The sequence below is a fragment of the Hypanus sabinus genome, chromosome 10, assembly GCF_030144855.1.
Source record: "Hypanus sabinus isolate sHypSab1 chromosome 10, sHypSab1.hap1, whole genome shotgun sequence".
Lineage (NCBI taxonomy): Eukaryota > Metazoa > Chordata > Chondrichthyes > Myliobatiformes > Dasyatidae > Hypanus > Hypanus sabinus.
Window position 1 is genome coordinate 111,349,591 of NC_082715.1, and position 18,438 is coordinate 111,368,028.

Consider the following 18,438-nt stretch of genomic DNA (forward strand, 5'->3'; position numbering starts at 1 on the left):
TCTTCTCCAATTGTGGTGCGAAAAAAGAATGGTGATGTCTGTTTGTGTATAGATTATCAGAAGTTAAACCAAAAGACAATTAAAGATGTCTGTGCACTCCCAAAGCTTGAAGACACTTTTATGGCTTTGACTGGTTCCAAATGGTTTTCAGTCCTTGACCTAAAATCTGGTTATTGCTAGACAGAAGTTGAAGAAGCTGAAATGCCTAAAACCACCTTTGTGTCCACTTGGACTCTATGAATTCAATAGGATGCCTCAAGGAATTACAAATGCGCCAAGCACATTTCAGTAAGTCATGGAGAAATGCACGAGGCAAGTCCTTGACAACATCATGGTGTTCACTAAAGACTTGGATGACCATGAGGAAAGATATGAGAGCCCTAAATCGACTCAGAGTATGGTTTTAAGCTAACTCCAGTAAAGTGCATTTTTGCACAAACTTCAGTCAAATATCTCAAAATATAGTGTCTCATCAAGGAATTCAAACTGACTCTGACAAGATAACCATGGTCAAAACCTGACCAATTCCCAGAGATCTGGAGGAATTAAAGTTCTTCCTTGGAGTTTGAAGTTTACTGAAAGTCATCTGTTGAACATGGGTGATGCTGGTAAAGTTATTGACATTGTGCAAGCTGTATGTGACAGTCCATAAGACCATTAGGAGCAGAATTAAGCCATTCAGCCCAATGAGTCTTCTCCACCATTCCATCATGGCTGATCCTGGATCCCACTCAACCCCATACACCTGCCTTCTCGTCATGTCCTTTGATGCCCAGCCCATTCAGGAAACGATTAATTTCTGCCTTAAATATACCCACAGACTTGGCCTCCTGTGGCAGAGCGTTCCACAGATTCACAGAGCCATCTTATCCAACAGGCAGAACCAGCTGCAGATGTCACCATTGCATTTGTTGGATCCTTGATGATGTATTCAAGTGCTATACCTGACAGATAATGTCAAGAAGATCAGTGTGAAAGATTACCAGTCATTTCTCATCTCTCTGGTGCTGAGATTATAGACACCCAGTTAGCAGATCCTTATATTATGGAAGTCATCAAGCACATGGAAACTGAAGAAAGACCATCCTTTTCAGTGAGAAATGCAATCCCCAGACTACCCTACCTTCTCAGGGAATGGGATCGCCTAGAGCTAAAAGACAGAATTCCCTACAGGAAAAGATTAACTGGAGATAAAACAATATACCACCTTGTTTTACCTGAAAAGTTTCAATCTGATATAGTTAAGAGCCTTCACAATTACTTTGGTCACATGCATTTGATCATACCCTGGATTTAGTCAGAAGCCGATGCTGTTGGTCCAAGATGGCTGCTGATAGAACCATAGAACACTATAGCACAGTACAGGCCCTCCAGCCCTCGATGTTGTGCCGACCCATATAATCCTTAAAAAAAAGCACTAAACCCACACTACCCCATAACCCTCCATTTTTCTTTCATCCATGTGCCTGTCCAAGAGGCTCTTAAATACCCCTAAAGTTTTAGCCTCTGCCACCATCCCTGGCAAGTCATTTCAGGCACTCACAACCCTCTGTGTAAAAAACTTACCCCTGATGCTTCCCCTAAACTTCCCTCCCTTAATTTTGTACATATGCCCTCTGGTGTTTGCTATTGGTGCCCTGGGAAACAGGTACTGACTATCCACCCTATCTATGCCTCTCATAATCTTGTAGACCTCTATCAAGTCCCCTCTCATTCTTCTATGCTCCAAAGAGAAAAGTCCCAGCTCTGCTAACCTTGCTTCATATGACTTGTTCTCCAAACCAGGCAACACCCTGGTAAATCTCCTCTGCACCATCTCCATAGCTTCTACATCCTTCCTATAATGAGGTGACCAGAATTAAACTCTAAGTGCGGCCTCAGCAGAGATTTGTAGAGTTGCAACATGACCTCTCTACTCTTGAACTCAATCCCCCTGTTAATGAAGCCTAGCATCCCATAGGCCTTCTTAACTACCCTATCAACCTGTGCAACAACCTTAAGGGATGTATGGATTTGAACCCCAAGGTCCCTTTGTTCATCCACACTCTTAAGTGATCCTGTACTCAGTCTTCTGGTTTGTCCTTCCAAAATGCATCACCTCACACTTGTCCAGATTGAACTCCATCTGCCATTTTTCTGCCCAACTCTGCAGCCTGTCTGTATCCTCTTGTAACCTTTGACAACCTGCAGCTCAATCCACAACTCCTCCAAACTTCACAACACAAGATTAAAACATGTGGTCAATGAGTAAGAAGAAAGACCTTACTTGTGAAAGCTGCTCTGTTAGTGAATATGGTGCCTACTCAACCCTTGCAGCTGGTGTGCATGGACTTTCTTACATTAGAACCTCATCAAAGTAACACAAAGGATGTGGTAGTAATAACTGATCATTTTACTAAATACGTATTGGCTATTCCTACACCTAACCAAAAAGCCTAGACAGTTGCAAAGTGCCTATGGGAGCATTTCAGCTCTTATTACGGTTAACCTGAGGGCCTACATAGTGCTAGAGGGCCTGACTTTGAATCCTGCTTGATTATAGAACTGTGTGAGATAGCTGGGATTCAAAAAGTCAGAACTACACCATATCATTCTAGAGGAAACCCTGTCAAGAGGTTTAACAGGACTCTTTTAAATATGCTGGGAACCCTCGAGGCGAAAAGTAAAAGTCACTGGTGAGAATTTATGAAACCCCTCATCAATTGTACTAGGAATGAGGCAATTGGCTTTAGTCCATATGAATTGATGTTCAGATGACAACCCAGACCCCCAGTTGACTTAGCTTTCAGACTACCCTTGAAAGACAAACATGGTACATTACACTCTCAGTATGTACAAAATTTTAAGTCCCATATTGAGGAGAGCTTCAAGATAGCAACCAGGAACTCATGGAAAATGACAGATTGAAACATATCCAGATACGACAAAAATGTGACAGCTTCAGAGTTGAAAAAAGGAGATTGAGTGCAGGTAAGGAATATGTGCATATACGGTAAAAACACAACTTGCTAAAACATGAGAAGAAATATTCTGTGTAATGATGAGTCAACAGATATGGCAAACTTATTTCTGATGGTAGGGGAGTCTAAATATGGCAAAGTTATTTCCCATGGTAGGGGAGTCTAGAACCTGAGGGTACGACTTCAGGATTGAAGGACGTCCATTTAGCAGTGGTCCCCAACCACCGGGCTGCGGCCGGTACCGGGCCACAAAGCATGTGCTACTGGGCTGCGAGGAAATGATATGATTTGGCGATATGAAGCAAAATGGGTCAGCTGCACCTTTCCTCATTCCCTGTCACGCCCACTGTTGAGCTTGAATGCACGTGAGGTTATTACCCATGCCTGGGGTCATCAGTTGGTATGAGTAAAAAACAAACGTCACTTGAGAGTTTCTCTGAAAGAGGTGGAAGAGGACATAAAAGACCTAACGATGATGATAACGCAGAGACAGCTGAGGGAGAGACTTCAAAAAAGGAGAAAGCTTCCTTCAAAAGAAAATACGAGTTGTACATAAAATATGGCTTTATTGTGACCGGTGACTCACACGCTCCAAGCCCCCTGTGTGTGATATGTGGAGACAAGCTGTCTAATGAGGCAATGAAGCCCTCAAAACTGCTTTGGCACCTTGAGTCCAAGCACCCTGCACTTAAAGACAAACCCGTTGAGTTTTTTGAGCAGAAAACAAACGTGAGCAAGCGGGACAGAAGCAAGTGCTGAGAGCCACCATCTCCACAAATGCTGCTGCTCTGAGAGCGTCGTACTTAGTGGCTAGCCTTATCAGTAAGGCGAAGAAGCCTTTCACTGTTGGTGAAGAATTGATTCTGCCTGCTGCCAAGGACATGTGCCGTGAGCTGTTGGGAGAAGCTTCAGCTAACAAGATGGCCCAGGTTTCTCTTTCAGCTACCACAGTTTCAAGAAGAATGACATAGCAGAGGACATCGAAGCACAACTGTTGGAATGGCTTAACGAGTCACCATGGTATGCTATCCAGGTAGATGAGTCTACCGATGTCGACAACAAGGCAATACTGCTGGTTTATGTGCGATATGTGTTTCAAGACGATGTGCACGAGGATATATTGTGTGCACTGCTACTGCCAACTAACACAACTGGAGCAAAACTATTCAAGTCTTTGAAAGACTACATGTCAGGCAAACTGAACTGGTCATTCTGTGTTGGAATATGCACAGACAGGGCTGCAGCTATGACTGGACGGCTGTCTGGTTTCACTACCCAAGTCAAAGAGGTTGCTCCTGAATGCCAGTCTACACATTGCGTCATACACAGGGAAATGCTGACTAGCTGAAAAATTTCACCCTATCTTAACAGCGTATTGAGTGACGTTGTTGAAGTTATCAATCACATCAAAGCAAAAGCCCTGAACTCACACTTGGAGCAGCTTTGCAAGGAAATGGATGCAGAGCACAAACGGCATCTCTTTCACATTGAATTCAGGTGGCTATCAAGGGGGAGAGCCCTGGCCAGGGTTCTTGAGTTAAGAGAGCCGCTACAGAGATTTCTTTCAGGAAAAAAGTCATCACTGGCAGAACACCTCAGTGACAAGGAGTGGATAGCAAGATTCGCTTATCTGTGTGACATCTTTAATCTGCTCAATGAACTCAATTTGTCACTTCAGGGGAGAATGACAACTATCTTCAAATTGGCAGATAAAGTGTCTGCTTTCAAAGCCAAACTGGAAATGTGGGGACGACGAGTGGACAGGGGCATATTTGACGTGTTCCCATATTTGACTTTGGGAGAGACTGAGGCTGCACTGTCTTTCTCACAGCTGGTGCGAGATCACCTAACTTCGCTGTCAACAGAATTCAAGCATTACTTCCTAACCGCAAATGACCCAAGACGTGCAAAGGAATGGGTCCGTGACCCATTTGTGAATGTCCCTGGTGAATCATCCATGTCAGCGCGGGAAGTAAGATCAACTCCTCAAGCTTGCCAATGATGGTGGGCTGAAAAGTATATTTGACATAACATCTCTGCCAGCATTCTGGATCAAAGTCAAAGCTGAATATCCTGAGATAGCCACAGAAGCACTGAAAATGTTGCTTCCATTTCCAACATGATATCTTTGCGAAGCAGGATTTTCTGCAATGAATGCAACAAAAACTTAATTGCAGAATAGACTGGACATAAGGAACCCACTTCGAGTATCGCTGTCTCCCAGCACCCCTCAATGGGACTATCTTGTTGCAGGGAAACAAGCCCAGGGCTCCCACTGATTCACCGATATTGGTGTGTTGCATTGATTTTATATGTTCATACAGGGAAAATATGTGCTCTGTGTTTAATATCTAAACGTTACTTAAAATGTTATGATGCTATTGAGTTATAAGTGACTTATAATTGACTCATTATAATTCATGGGAGGAAAATATGTGCTGTGTGTTTAATATTAAATTTGTTAGATAAACCCTTTAATAAACAAAATTGAGTGTGTTATTAGCTACTTATAAGTGACTTATAGTTTCACTTATATTCCGGTCATAATTAACACCCCCAACCCCCACCCCCGGTTGGCCAGTCCACAACAATATTGTCAATATTAAACCAGTCCTCGGTGCCAAAAAGGTTGGTGACCTTTGCATTTAGAACAGAGATACGGAGAAATTACTTAAGTCAGAGGGTGGTAAATCTGTGGCTTTGTTGCCACAAGCAGCTGTGGAAGCCAAGTCATTGGGTGCATTTAAGGCAGAGATAGATAGGTTCTTGATTAGCCAGGGCATCAAAATGTATGAGGAGAAGGCAGGGGAGTGGCAATGGCTGCAAGTATTGGATCAGTCCATGATTGAATGGCAGAGCAGGCTCAATGGGCCTGCTTCTGCTCACCAACTACAGGACAACATCACCTGACTGTGCAGGTGATGCCTCCCTCCCAGATGCACTAAACAACTTCTATACTTGTTTTGAGGCAGAAAATGACGTGGTGGAGAGGAAGTCCACCCCTCCTCCAAATGACCAGGTGCTGCTATGTCTCAACATGGCTGATGTGAGGAGAACCCTGTGCAGGGTCAACCCATGGAAGGCTACTGGACCAGACAATATTCTTGGCAGAATGCTTAGAGGATGTGCAGACCAGCTAGCACATGTTCTCACTGACATCTTCAACATCTCCCTGAGCAGCGTCATCGTTCCAACATGCTTCAATGCTGCCACCATCGTCCCTGTGCCAAAGAAGTCTTCATGTCCTGCGTCAATGACTACTCACACACATCATCATGAAGTGTTTCGAGAGGCTCGTCATGAGGCACATCAAGACCCTGCTTCCCCCCTCACTGAACCCCTGCAGTTCATGTACCGCCCCAACCATTCAACAGACAATGCCATTGCCATCACCCTCCACCTGGCCCTAACCCACCTGGACAAAAAAGACATATATGTTCGAATGCTCTTCATAGACTTCAGTTCAGCATTCAACACAATCATTCCTCAGAAACTGATTGGAAAGCTGAGCCTACTGGGCCTGAACACCTCCCTCTGTAACTGGATCCTAGCTTTCCTGACTGGGAGACCTCAGTCAATCTGATCAAAAGCAGCATCTCCAACTCCATCACACAGGTAATCCACTGCTGTTCACTCTGCTGACCCACAATTGTGCTGCTCACACAGCTTGAACCACATCATCAAGTTTGCCGATGACACGACTGTGGTGGGTCTCATCAGCAAGAACGATGAGTCAGTATACAGAGAGGAAGTGCAGCAGCTCATGGACTGGTACAGAGCCAACAACCTGTCTCTGAATGTGAACAAAACAAAAGAGGTGGTTGTTGACTTTAGGAGGTCAGGGAGCAACCACTCCCCGCTGAACATCAATGGCTCCTCGGTAGAGATCATTAAGAGCACCAACTTTCTTGATGTTCACCTGTCGGAGAATCTCACCTGGTCCCTCAACACCAGTTCCATAGCAAAGAATGCCCAGCAGCGTATCTACTTTCTGCGAAGGTTGAGGAAAGTCCATCTCCCACCCCCCAACCTCATCACATTCTACAGGGGTTGTATTGAGAGCATCCTGAGTAGCTGCATCACTGCCTGGTTTGGAGATTGCACCATCTCAGATTGCAAGACCCTGCAGCAGATAGTGAGGTCAGCTGAGAAGATTATCGAGGTTTCATTTCCCGCTATTACAAACATTTACACTACACGCTGCATCCGCAAAGCAAACAACATTATGAAGGACCACATGCACTCCTCATACAAACTCTTCTCCCTCCTACCATCTGGGAAAAGGCACCGAAGCATTCGGGCTCTCACGACCAAACTATGTAACAGTTTCTTCCCCCAAGCCATCAGACTCCTCAATGACCAGAGTCTGGACTGACATCAACCTACTGTGCCTATTGTCTTGTTTATTATTTATTGTAATGTCTGCACTGTTTTGTGCACTTTACGCAGTCTTGTGTAGGTCTGTAGTCTAGCGTAGTTTTTTCTGTGTTGTTTTTACATAGTTCAGTGGAGTTTTCGTATTATTTCATGTAGCACCATGGTCCTAAAAAAACGTTGTCTCATTTTTACTGTGTACTGTACCAACAGTTATGGTCGAAATGACAATAAAAAGAGACTTGACTTAATTTGACTATATCTTATGGTCTTATGATGATCTGCTCAGTACGTCCTGAGAACCAGTTGGGGCCAAAATAAACATTACATAAGGATCTATTGCTCCCTTGTGGATTTCATCTTTCTGAAGATGATGTCCAACATTCTCCAGTCCCTGTTCACAAGTACACAACTCACAGGAATACTAAGAATGAATAGCCAGTTGGAGGGGAAGAAAATCCAATTGACTAAAGGGGACGAGGATGAAGTTTATTACCTCAGACCAAGACTTTGTAGATGAACCCACTAAGAGTCAAGAAACCCATGAACTGTTACATAACAGAATTGTTGGCTCCAACCCAAGCCCAAATCAACCACTTACAACCACTCTGGTTGCAGACCTAGAGATGTAACCCAGAGAAATTAAGTTACTTACCGGAAGTAGATCCACTGTAGAAAGTAATTTACCTGTCGGTCCTGAAGAAACCCTGCAGAAGAACCAACAAATGAGGAAATGCATAATCATAATGGAAAAATTATGGAAGCTTTGTTCATCCCAGATGAGTCCAAGATTAAACGAAAAATGGGACACGTGATGAAGAAAAGACACGTGATGAAGAAAAGATCTAGAAAAGACGCACAGATGAGAATTCTTGCAAAAAAGAGCCTAAACTCAAGAGGTCTTCGAGACACAGAGAAAAACCTAGAACTCTAACTTATCCTGAGCTAGGAAATCCTTAAGTGACAAGAGTTCAGTTCCTTTTCCAAGGTCTGAGTTCAGCTATTGTAGAGTCTCTTCCAGATTTCACATATGCTCAACACTGCAAATCCATTACAGTGCAACCTGTAGCTGTATGCAAAGGGACTTGCACAAATTCAAAGGGGAAGGGTGTAACCCAGGTTAATTAAACCCAAAGATGTAATGTTATAAAACTCCACCTGTAGAAGGATGAAAATGAGGTTTACCAATTTTTTTTATTTTTAAAAAGAGAACTTGAAAAAAAATATTTATGCCAGAATGAGATGTGACTGACACAGGAATGGACAAGTGATAGAGATGCAACAACTATAGAAACTCACTAAAGATAAAAACTGTTAGAAGTGGAGTTAGTAGTTCCCTACTTACTGGAAATCCTCAGGGTGAAAATCCTGGAGGAGAGACAATATCGAGAAATGGTTTATTGAAACTACGGCTATAATGAGCACCAGTTATAGCAAGAAGATATCAGCAGAGAGTAGTATCCAACATTTCTACCATGTAACCGGGAATTAGTTCTACTAAATTATACCAAGGGATTTGGTCAGTTTTTTTTGTGTAAGTTCTGTGAATGGACTTTCCATGGATGTTCCACCATTTCATCCAACGAACCAATAAACAAAATAGATTGAAGAACCAGCACGGGATCAAAATGTTTCACAACATATAGGATTTAATATGGTTGGATGTATATGGTTATTCCTCATTCAAAGGACTTGCATTTGATTTTCTGGAAGTACTGATTAATTTTACAGAGATTTTGATAAGTTACTGAATGAGATTTACTTTGTTTAGAAGTTGTGATGTTGGGGAATTTGTTGTGAATGGAATTAAACTGTGTATGTATGTATGTATATATATATATATATATATATATATATATATATAACTTTGGGGAGGGGTGGTTGAATTTGAATTTGTAAATATCCTTACCTAAACTGAAACTGAAGTTAAACATGATACTTAATAATGAGAATTCAATTAATTTTCTAACTAATTAGGGATAAATAAAAAGCAAATATTAGTCTGTAAACCTTTAAATCAGGAATAACACTAGATCTAATTAGTTAGAGAAATTGGAGTAATAAAGGTTACTCTAATGAATCTCACTGATTCTAACTAAAACGGAATTTGGTTTCCATTGATATCTGAGCTTTGGAACCTAAACAGAGTATTAGAATTTTGCATTGTTCTTACTCATGTAAATATTTTGTATATATTGCTATTTTTATAAAAAAAACTTGCCTCTAGAAGTATGTGTTTTCTATTCTCTGCCTCCTTCCAATATCTAGAGCTTCTGATGGCCAACTAGTACCTAGTGTAGTACTATGTAATTTGATTTTCTCAGAAAGAGTGAAGCAACCAGACACATGAGATAAGACAAGCACTGCACAGGTGTTACAGCATGCTTGACTCATAGCCCTCTAAACCTTTGTAATCCACATACTTACTTTGATGGCTTTTAAATATTGCTCATGTGCCTATCTCAACCACTATTTCTGGCAGCTCAGTCAAATATGCACCACCCTTTGCTTGAAGTATCTGTCCTTGGTGCATCTTTTAAATGTCCCATCTTTAATCTTAGACCTGTGCCTTCTTGTATTTAACACCCCTTACCTTAGAAAAAGACTGTACTTTCACTCTGTCCATGCCCTTCATGATATTATATACCTCTATAAGGTCAACTTTGAATTTATTTTGTATTCCAGGAAATGAAGTCTGAGTCTACTCAATATCTTCTTGTAACTCAGACCCAAAAATACAAGCAACATTCTAGCATATCTTTTTTTGCACTCATTCTAGGTTAATAACATCTTTCCTCTAACAGGCTGACCAAAATGGTACACAATACTCTCTGTGTGACCAATAGATTGCATTTCAAAGAGTGAGTTGCTTGAGAAAACCATGAGGAAATCTAAATGATTAATGACTCTCATTAAACAGCAATTAACCAATTCAAGTGCTCTGAAGATCTCACACTCGACAGCTCCCCACATAGGTCTGAAAATCTCATTACATTTCCACCCTATCTACTTGTAACACAACTTTCAACAAATTTCACTCCCAGGGCCTCTGTCCCTAATGTCCCTGCTGGACATTAAGAACTTAAAGTAATGCAGGTCTACCCCATCAGCAAGTTGCTTATTGGCTGAGAAACTGAAGGAGCAGGACTTGACTTGGTACAGATCATGCTGCTGCCTGTGTCAGAAAGGTGTCAGATGAATTGGTGTGCAAAGGTGTGTGCAATCTAACAGCAAGTGATCATCTTATTCGCTTTTTTTGTGATCATAAGTTAATGTGGAATGCTGTAAGTCTGATTCTCTGATTTATTGGCAGATGGTGGGGGGTAGTATGCCCTCGGTCTTAGTGAAGACTAGGCCTCAAGCCACAGTATTACCTATTTACAGCAGACCAGGAAAGAGGCATTTGAGTCTTTGTGCTCCACCAAAGGAGGTGTGGCATCTGAGCTGGAGCTGGTGCTGCATCCCAGTGATCATTTGGCAGAAGACAAGCTGTATTGTGTTCAACTGCAGACTGCTGCAACATTCATGGACTCATTGTCCTGTACTATATATTTTTGTATGTGACTGTATTTTATTGATATCATAAAAGTGCTTGCTACCTTATGTGTGCTATATGTGCCTTGTGCTGGTGCAATTGATGGTGCTGAGTTTTGCACCTTGACTCCTGGTTAATGCTGTTACATTTGGCTGTATTCATGGGTATTCAAGTAAAGTTGAATGACAATTAATCTTGAATTTGAACTCTATTCTGTAACATGCTCCAGGACCCCACCATTCACTACTTAAGTCATATCTTGATCTGATCTCATTGAATGGCTGCTTACCATTCCTTCGCCTACATACCTAGATCATCTAGATCCCCTGTAATTTTTCATAACCTTCTACACATTATCTACAACACCACCTATTTTAGTATCATGTTTTTTTTTAATTTGATACTTATTTTTATCAGAAACTACTTTCCTGACAGATTTTATTATTAATTTAAATGTTTTATCCTTTTAAAGAATTTAGTTGAAAGAGTTTGTATTGCTGTGTCATATCTAGAACGTCTGTAAGCATGTAAGTAAAATCTGTATTTCTCCATATTCTGCTTTGCAAGAATTTAGAAAATCAATTTGTAGTTATAAAGCAAAGTGATCTGAAAATAATGGAGTTGGGAGATATTTATGTAACATCTCTTTGGGTATTAAATGACTTGAGATGATTGAAGGTTGAAATATAAGGAATATCTGATCTGATGTTTGCCAAGAAGTGAACCTCATCAGCAATTTTAAGCAACCAAGTAGGGTTTTGTTTGTCTTTTTAAAATATTAAGGAAAGTGCTCTAAATTTGAATTTTATCAAGCTACAAAGCACCAAAAACATTCATTAGCAAGCTCTAAAAAAACACAAACCCATCTTGAAAATACTACTATTTCAACAGATGATGATGAAATGTCAGTTCTGAAAGCTGGTGTGTTAGGCTTTTCTGGAAACTGTCTTGGATCTGCACTTAAAGTTACAGCAAGTACACCCACATCCATCCAGATGATGCTAGATTTGATAAAATTAATTAAAATTGTTTTATTCTGTAACTGATGGATCAATTTTAACTTAATACACATAGACGATAAATGGGGATGTATTGAAAGTCATAAGTTCCTCCTAATAAATGAACAAAGATTCAAAAGATTAATAGCCTTGGTGAGAGACGACTATAAGAGTTATTTTATACTGAGCTAAAATTGGAGCCCTCCTCAAAAATTTTGATGTACTGAAAAGCCTAAATTGAAAAGTTTTGTTAGCCAAAGTGCATGGAAATAGGTCCTTCACACACTGAGTCCACACTTACCACTGAGCATACCTTAACACTAATTCTACTTTAATTCCTTTTTATTTTTGTTGATTTTCCATTCTTCTATACAATAGAGGAAATCTAAATGATTAGTCTACTACTCTGTGCGTCTTTACACTGTGTGAGGAAACTGAAGCAGCTAGAGAAAGCTCACAAGGACAAGAAGAGGCTCTGCTCTGCCAGCTGTCCTACTATGCCCTCCTTCCTGTACAGTGTACTTTGGCGACTGCTTTAAAAAAAACAGGTTTCACAGTACATTTCTAAATAAGCCCAATACAGTTTATGTACTTGAACCTAATTATGTCTAACGTCTTTAAATTATCTTTTTTTTGTGCAGGCACACTTAGCAGGAATATTTGATAATGTGAATAAAGTGGCTTTCCATCCAAAGGATTATGATCGTATATTGGCTGTCATTTCCAGGGAGGAAGAACGAATTCATGTAAATATCTATCAGAGTTCATTCAGATTTAGATTATTTTAAGTCCTTGATCCAAATAGTTTGAGGGATTTTTTAAAAAAATTGTTCCAGTTGGATATGAGGTACCTGGCTCAATTGAAGCTAATTTTGCTATAGTTTATAATGTATTTCTACATTGCTTAGAGATTTAGATCTGCAAATGTGCAAGTTTCTGTCCACATTTTCATATGAATGTAGCTTTAATGTTATTAATATATTAAATCCTCAAGCCATTTTAGAGTTCTACCATTTCTCACTAGTCACCACCCTCCCACCTTCTGTAAGCTATAAGCGTTTTTTTTGTGTGGGAGTATACTGATTGATCAATGTGAAAATTATTTGACCAAGACGATCTATTAGCGGCAAACAGAATTCCCATTCCCATTAGTCATTGTTACTACAAGGATAACACTGATGTGTCTGTTTGTTTGGTATCATTCAAAGCTTAAAAATGAAATATATAAGGTATATTATATTTTGATTTGACAAGCATGTAGATATTCACATGCATGTCTCAAACATTTTAAGAAAGATATTCAATATAAAATGTTGTTCATTAGCATTAGTAATTATGTTTATTCGTTAATTTGCATATTCACTTTTTATCACTTCATGTTTAGTTGGATACCCCAGTGATTGCAAAGGGCCCTGTGGAACTATGGTTAAGTAACCTACTGAGTGCACAACAGTCTTCATTACACACTGTAATCAAATTAATGTACTACAGCTTCAGTGAACCAGACTTCCTGCTAATACCTTTCCTGTATGAAGCTCCTGGTCAGGTAAAGCAATATGTGAATTCACTCTTCATCGTTAAAGGGTCCCGTGGATAGCCTGGGTAGATCTAATGGTGTAACAAGGCAATTAGTTGAACCATTTATCCATTTCTCCAAAGTGTCAGAAATTGGAACGGGAGTTTGTTTATTATTGTCACATGGTTCGAGATACAGTGAAAAGCTTAGTTTGCTTATTACTCATCCAAATCAGGTCATTACACTGCATTGAGGTAGAACAAGTTAAAACAATAACAATGCAGAATAAAATGTCAGAGAGAGTGCAGGTAAACAATAAGCTACAAGATCATAATTGATAGATTGTGAGCTTAAGAGTCCATCTTATCATACTAAGGAATCATTTAATATTATAACAGTGGGGTAGAAGCTGTCCTTGAGCCTGGTGATACTTGATTGAAGGTATCTTCTGCCCAGTGGAAGAGAGAAAAAGAAGAAATGTCTGGTATGGGTGTGGTCTTTGATTATGCTTACTGCTTTACCGGTGAGAATTATAGACAGAGTCCATGGAGGGCACTGTTTTTCATTATGTCATATGCTGTGTCCAGAACTTGGCAGTTTCTTGTAGTCATGAGCAGCACAGTTGCCAAATTGTTATGCATCAAGATAATGATGTTTTCTATGATATACCAATAAAAATTGAGAAGGGTTGACAGGGAGATGACAAATCTCTTTTGCCTCCTGAAGAAGAACAGACATTAGTGAGCTTTCTTGGCTGTAGCGTATACATGGCTAGACCAGGACAAGACAGTGATATTCACTATTAGGAAACCGAAGCTCTTAACCCACAATCTCAGCATTGTTGATGTGGACAGGAGCATGGGTACCTTTCCCACTTCCTGAAGTCAATGATTATTAGCTCTTGTTTTGCTGGCATTGAGAGAAAGGTTATTGTTGTGATATCATGTTAGTAAACTCTCTAAATTTTATCCATACTTCCTTCTACTATGGTAGACTGCAAACTTGGGGGTGGAGTTAGAGCAGAATCAGTCATGAGTGTACAGGGAGTAGAAAGTTGAGGACACAACCTGTGGAGCATCAGTGTTTAGAATAATTGTGTTAGAGGTGCCACTGCCTATCTTTACTGATTACAGCCTGTTGATCAAGAATTTAAGGATCCAGCCTTAGAGGAAAGTGTTGAGCCCCAGGGTCCTGAGTCAGGTGATGAGTTTGCTTGGAATTATAATATTGAAGGTGGAGCTGTAGTCAATAAACAATAGTCTGATGTAGCTGTGTTTACAGTCCATTCTCCAGAAATGTGCATAGCACCAGGGACATGCCATAGAGCTGTTTCAGCAGTAGGCAAATTGCAGTGAGTTGAAGTTGTCTGGAAGGCTGGAGTTATTGCATGCCACGACCAGTCTCTTAAAGCACTTCATAATGGTAGATGTCAAAGCCACTGGGCAGTAGTTGCTAAGACACATTATCCTGTTTTTCTTAGGTATTGGGATGATAGTTGTCTTCTTAGATCATATGGGAACCACAGATTGAAGAAGGGGAGGTTAAACGTGTATAATATCCTTGCCAACTAATCTGCACAGCAATGTTCTATACCGTAGACTTGAAAGTGCTGACAATACATTTCTTCATAACCCTTATATTAAGTAATTTTGTTAATCTATTTTCTCATGTGCTCAGCCCTCTCCTTTGCTGCTGTCATCACCCACCCCTTCAAAGAGTTAAACCATGACTCTTCTGGCAAGCCATCTGTTCATCTCCAGCTTTATTTTCTTCACCAAAATGATTGAAAATGTAGTTTCACAATGTGTGCTCATCTTCCCTGAAATTATTTTTGAATCTCTCATCAAGTTTCTTCCTCTGCACAGTAGTTAACTGATTCTTGTCAATATCATAGATTCATAGAGTTATATAGCTTAGAAATAGCCCAATGTATCCATGGTGACCAAAATGCCTATCTAAGCCATCCTATTTACCTGCATTTGGCCCATATCCTTCTAAATCCTTTTTGTCCATGTACCTGTCCAAATCAAGAACATTCTGTGAAATAATGACAAAAGTATCCCTCCTTTTCTTTTTAATCTGTTTGTATCATATGACACAGTTGACCATATTGTCACCTTGTTTTACCTCATTGTCTATCACTGTCTTGGTGGTGGGTGGGTGGGGGGTGGGTTACATTCTTATGTATCCAGACATAGCCAGAGAATTTTCTTCATGGGCTCTCTTTGTACAGCAGCTTGAGAGGCAGCTCTTTGATCACTCCTATTGTCCATCTACTTCCTATCTAAAATATTTTCCAGACTATGTTTTGGTTTCCATGTATGTATTGAAAATGCCTTGCTGTCCCCACCTCACCTGACCTTTCCCAGTGTCTATAAGCTGCCACTCTATTTGTCTAAAAATTTTGCCAATATAATATTGGGAATACCAATCTTCTTGCCTGAACACCAGCTTCATCTCACTCCTTGTAATTTGGGGTCCACAGACTTCTCACTTAATAGTAAGGGTCCATGGCATAAAAAAGGTTGGGAACCCCTGTTATAATTTCTTTGAAACTGAATTGAGCTTTTCACAGCTTTGGTGCAATAGACTAGCTTCAGACCATATTGTATCAAAGTATGTATACTATATACAACCTTCAAATATGTCTTCTTACAGGCAGCCACAAAACAAAGAAACCCAATTGAACCCATTAAAAAAAGACTGTTAATCACCCAATGTGCGAAAAAAGGAACAAATCATGCAAATAGAAAGTAAACAAATAACGTTCAGAGCTAAAGTTCACAAAAGTGAGTCCAAGGCTATGAAGCCAGTTCATTGCTGCATCCATTCCAGGACCCCTTAGTTGTAGACCACTGCCTCAGTTCAATGCAGACAAGCATATTTGGAGCAGCAATCTGAATATATGCCCATCCCTCATCCAGCCCCGACACCCCGACTTTTTCAATCTGGCCCAGCACTTAAATCACTGAACATCAGTTCATTCCTCACTCTTGAATCTGGGCCCTACTGTTTTAATTCAGCCCCAAGTTCACTCCAGCAATGGCCAAACATCAGGTTGTTCCTCACTCATGGGCCTGGGCCCCGCCACCTGGATTCAGCCCGTACCCGACCTTTTTCAATCTTGTCCAGTGCTTAACTCAGCTAAACATTGGTTTGATCCTTACTCTCGGGCCAGGGCTGTGCTGCTTCATTTCAATGCTAATTCAGCTCCAGCAAAGGCCAAAAATTGGCTCGTACCTTACTCTCAGGCTTGGGCCTCACTGCCTGGATTCAGCCACTTCACAACCTTACTGCACCTTCCAGACTCCAGTTCACACTGCAAAAATGCCAGGTCGTACAGGCGATTCAAAAGCACAACACCAGAAAGAAAATTACAGGCCACTGATTGCAGTCATCATTGTCCAGAAAAAGTGTGATCAACAGAATAGTTAGTAGCTTTGTTTGCTGACAGTAAGGTGTTACTGTGTCGCACCAGCACCATCTTGAACTGGAAACAGGTACAATATTTGCAAAAAAATGGAATACTTGTAACAATCAATGACAGCAATATTACTGAAGCAAAGAGCATACAACATCCTAAATACTAAAGCCCTTTATGCCAACCATCAAAGACTTGTTCATAATAATATATATAAATTTAATTTAACCACGATTTGTAGCATGCTACGCGATGGCAAATCAAATGCTCAAGCCTCTTCTTAAATGTTGCAGAGTACTTGCCATCATCACCCAATCAAGCAGTATGTTCCAAATTGCAGTCACCTTCTGGATGAAAAAACTCTTCCTCAGATAAAGTAATGTTATACAGCAGGGAAACAGGCCTTTAACCCAATAGTCCATTTCAGCCAAGATGCCCCATCCAAATTCGTCTCATTTATCAGGGCTTGTCCCTTAAATATTTTCACAGTAGTAGAACTCCTCCCTACTTTAAACCTATGCCCTCCAGTCTTGGACACCTTGTTATGGGAAAACATTTCTTATTATATCCTGTATCTATGTCTGTCATAATTTTGTGTACCTCCTTCAGGTCTCCCCTCAGCTCCTCTGCTCCAAGAAAAACAAAACTCGGCCCTAAACATCAACTGTTTGCTCTTTTCATAGATGCTGCCTGGCCTGCTGAGTTCCCAAAGCATCATGCGTGTTGCTTGGATTTCCAGCATTTGCAGATTTTCTCATGTTTGTCAGCCAATCCACTCCCTCCTCATGACTGAAACATTCCATCCCAGGCAACATCCTGCTGAATCCCACACGTGCTTTCTTCACCATCTTAACTGTCTACGCTGTCACTTTCAGAGACTTTAAATTTGTTCTCCCTTTGCTCCCTAGGGCCCTACTATTTGTGGTAGGTGTCCTACCCTTATTTAACCACCTAAAATGGATCACTTCAAATTAACCTTTTATTGCTGTTTTACAATGGGAATTTCAATAGTCTGGCTTAGTTTCCAGTCCAACTAGGACAGAGAGAACCTGAATGCAGAAAGAACATGTCAAAGAAGTAAAAGTCCAGTGAAAGAAACCAGAAGGGTTGTGCCAAAGGAACAACCCTTTTAGATGCCTCAAGGTCTATTTTGAATCTTTGAAGAACATTAAATCCAAATCCTGAGATTTCAAAAGCATACAGTTGGTGAGGGACAAAGAGGACATGCCAAATTTCTTTAGCCTTCTGAGGAAGTAAAGTTGTGGTGAGTTTCCTTGGCCCAGAACAAGCTATTGGTGATATTCATTGTGAGGAACTTGATACTGTTCACCTTCTCAGCCTTAGCACCATTGATGTAAACATGAGTGTGTGCATGACCCCTCCTTTCTTCCTGTAGACAATGACGAGCTCTTTTGTTTGTTGACATTGGAGGAAAGGTTGTTGTCATAACACCATATTACAAGATTGTCTATCTACTTCCTGTACTCATAACTCTTTGAGATATGGCCCATTACCTTGGTAGCATCTGCAAACTTTCAGATGGATTTAGAGCAGAGTTAGGCTATACATTTGTGAATGTACAAGTAGTAGAATACAGGCCTGAGGGTCTGTCCTGTGGGACACTGGTGTCAAGA

General features: G+C 40.6%; 1 protein-coding gene across 1 annotated transcript in view; it reads left to right on the top strand.

Moving 5' to 3' along the window:
* Positions 1-18,438, top strand: part of LOC132401348 (dynein axonemal heavy chain 8-like) — an 895,336-nt gene that overhangs the window by 487,344 nt on the left and 389,554 nt on the right. Inside the window, exons 40-41 of the mRNA XM_059983478.1 lie at positions 12,509-12,613; positions 13,252-13,413. Of these exons, the coding sequence (XP_059839461.1) occupies positions 12,509-12,613; positions 13,252-13,413 (267 nt within the window). The remainder of the gene's footprint in view (positions 1-12,508; positions 12,614-13,251; positions 13,414-18,438) is intronic.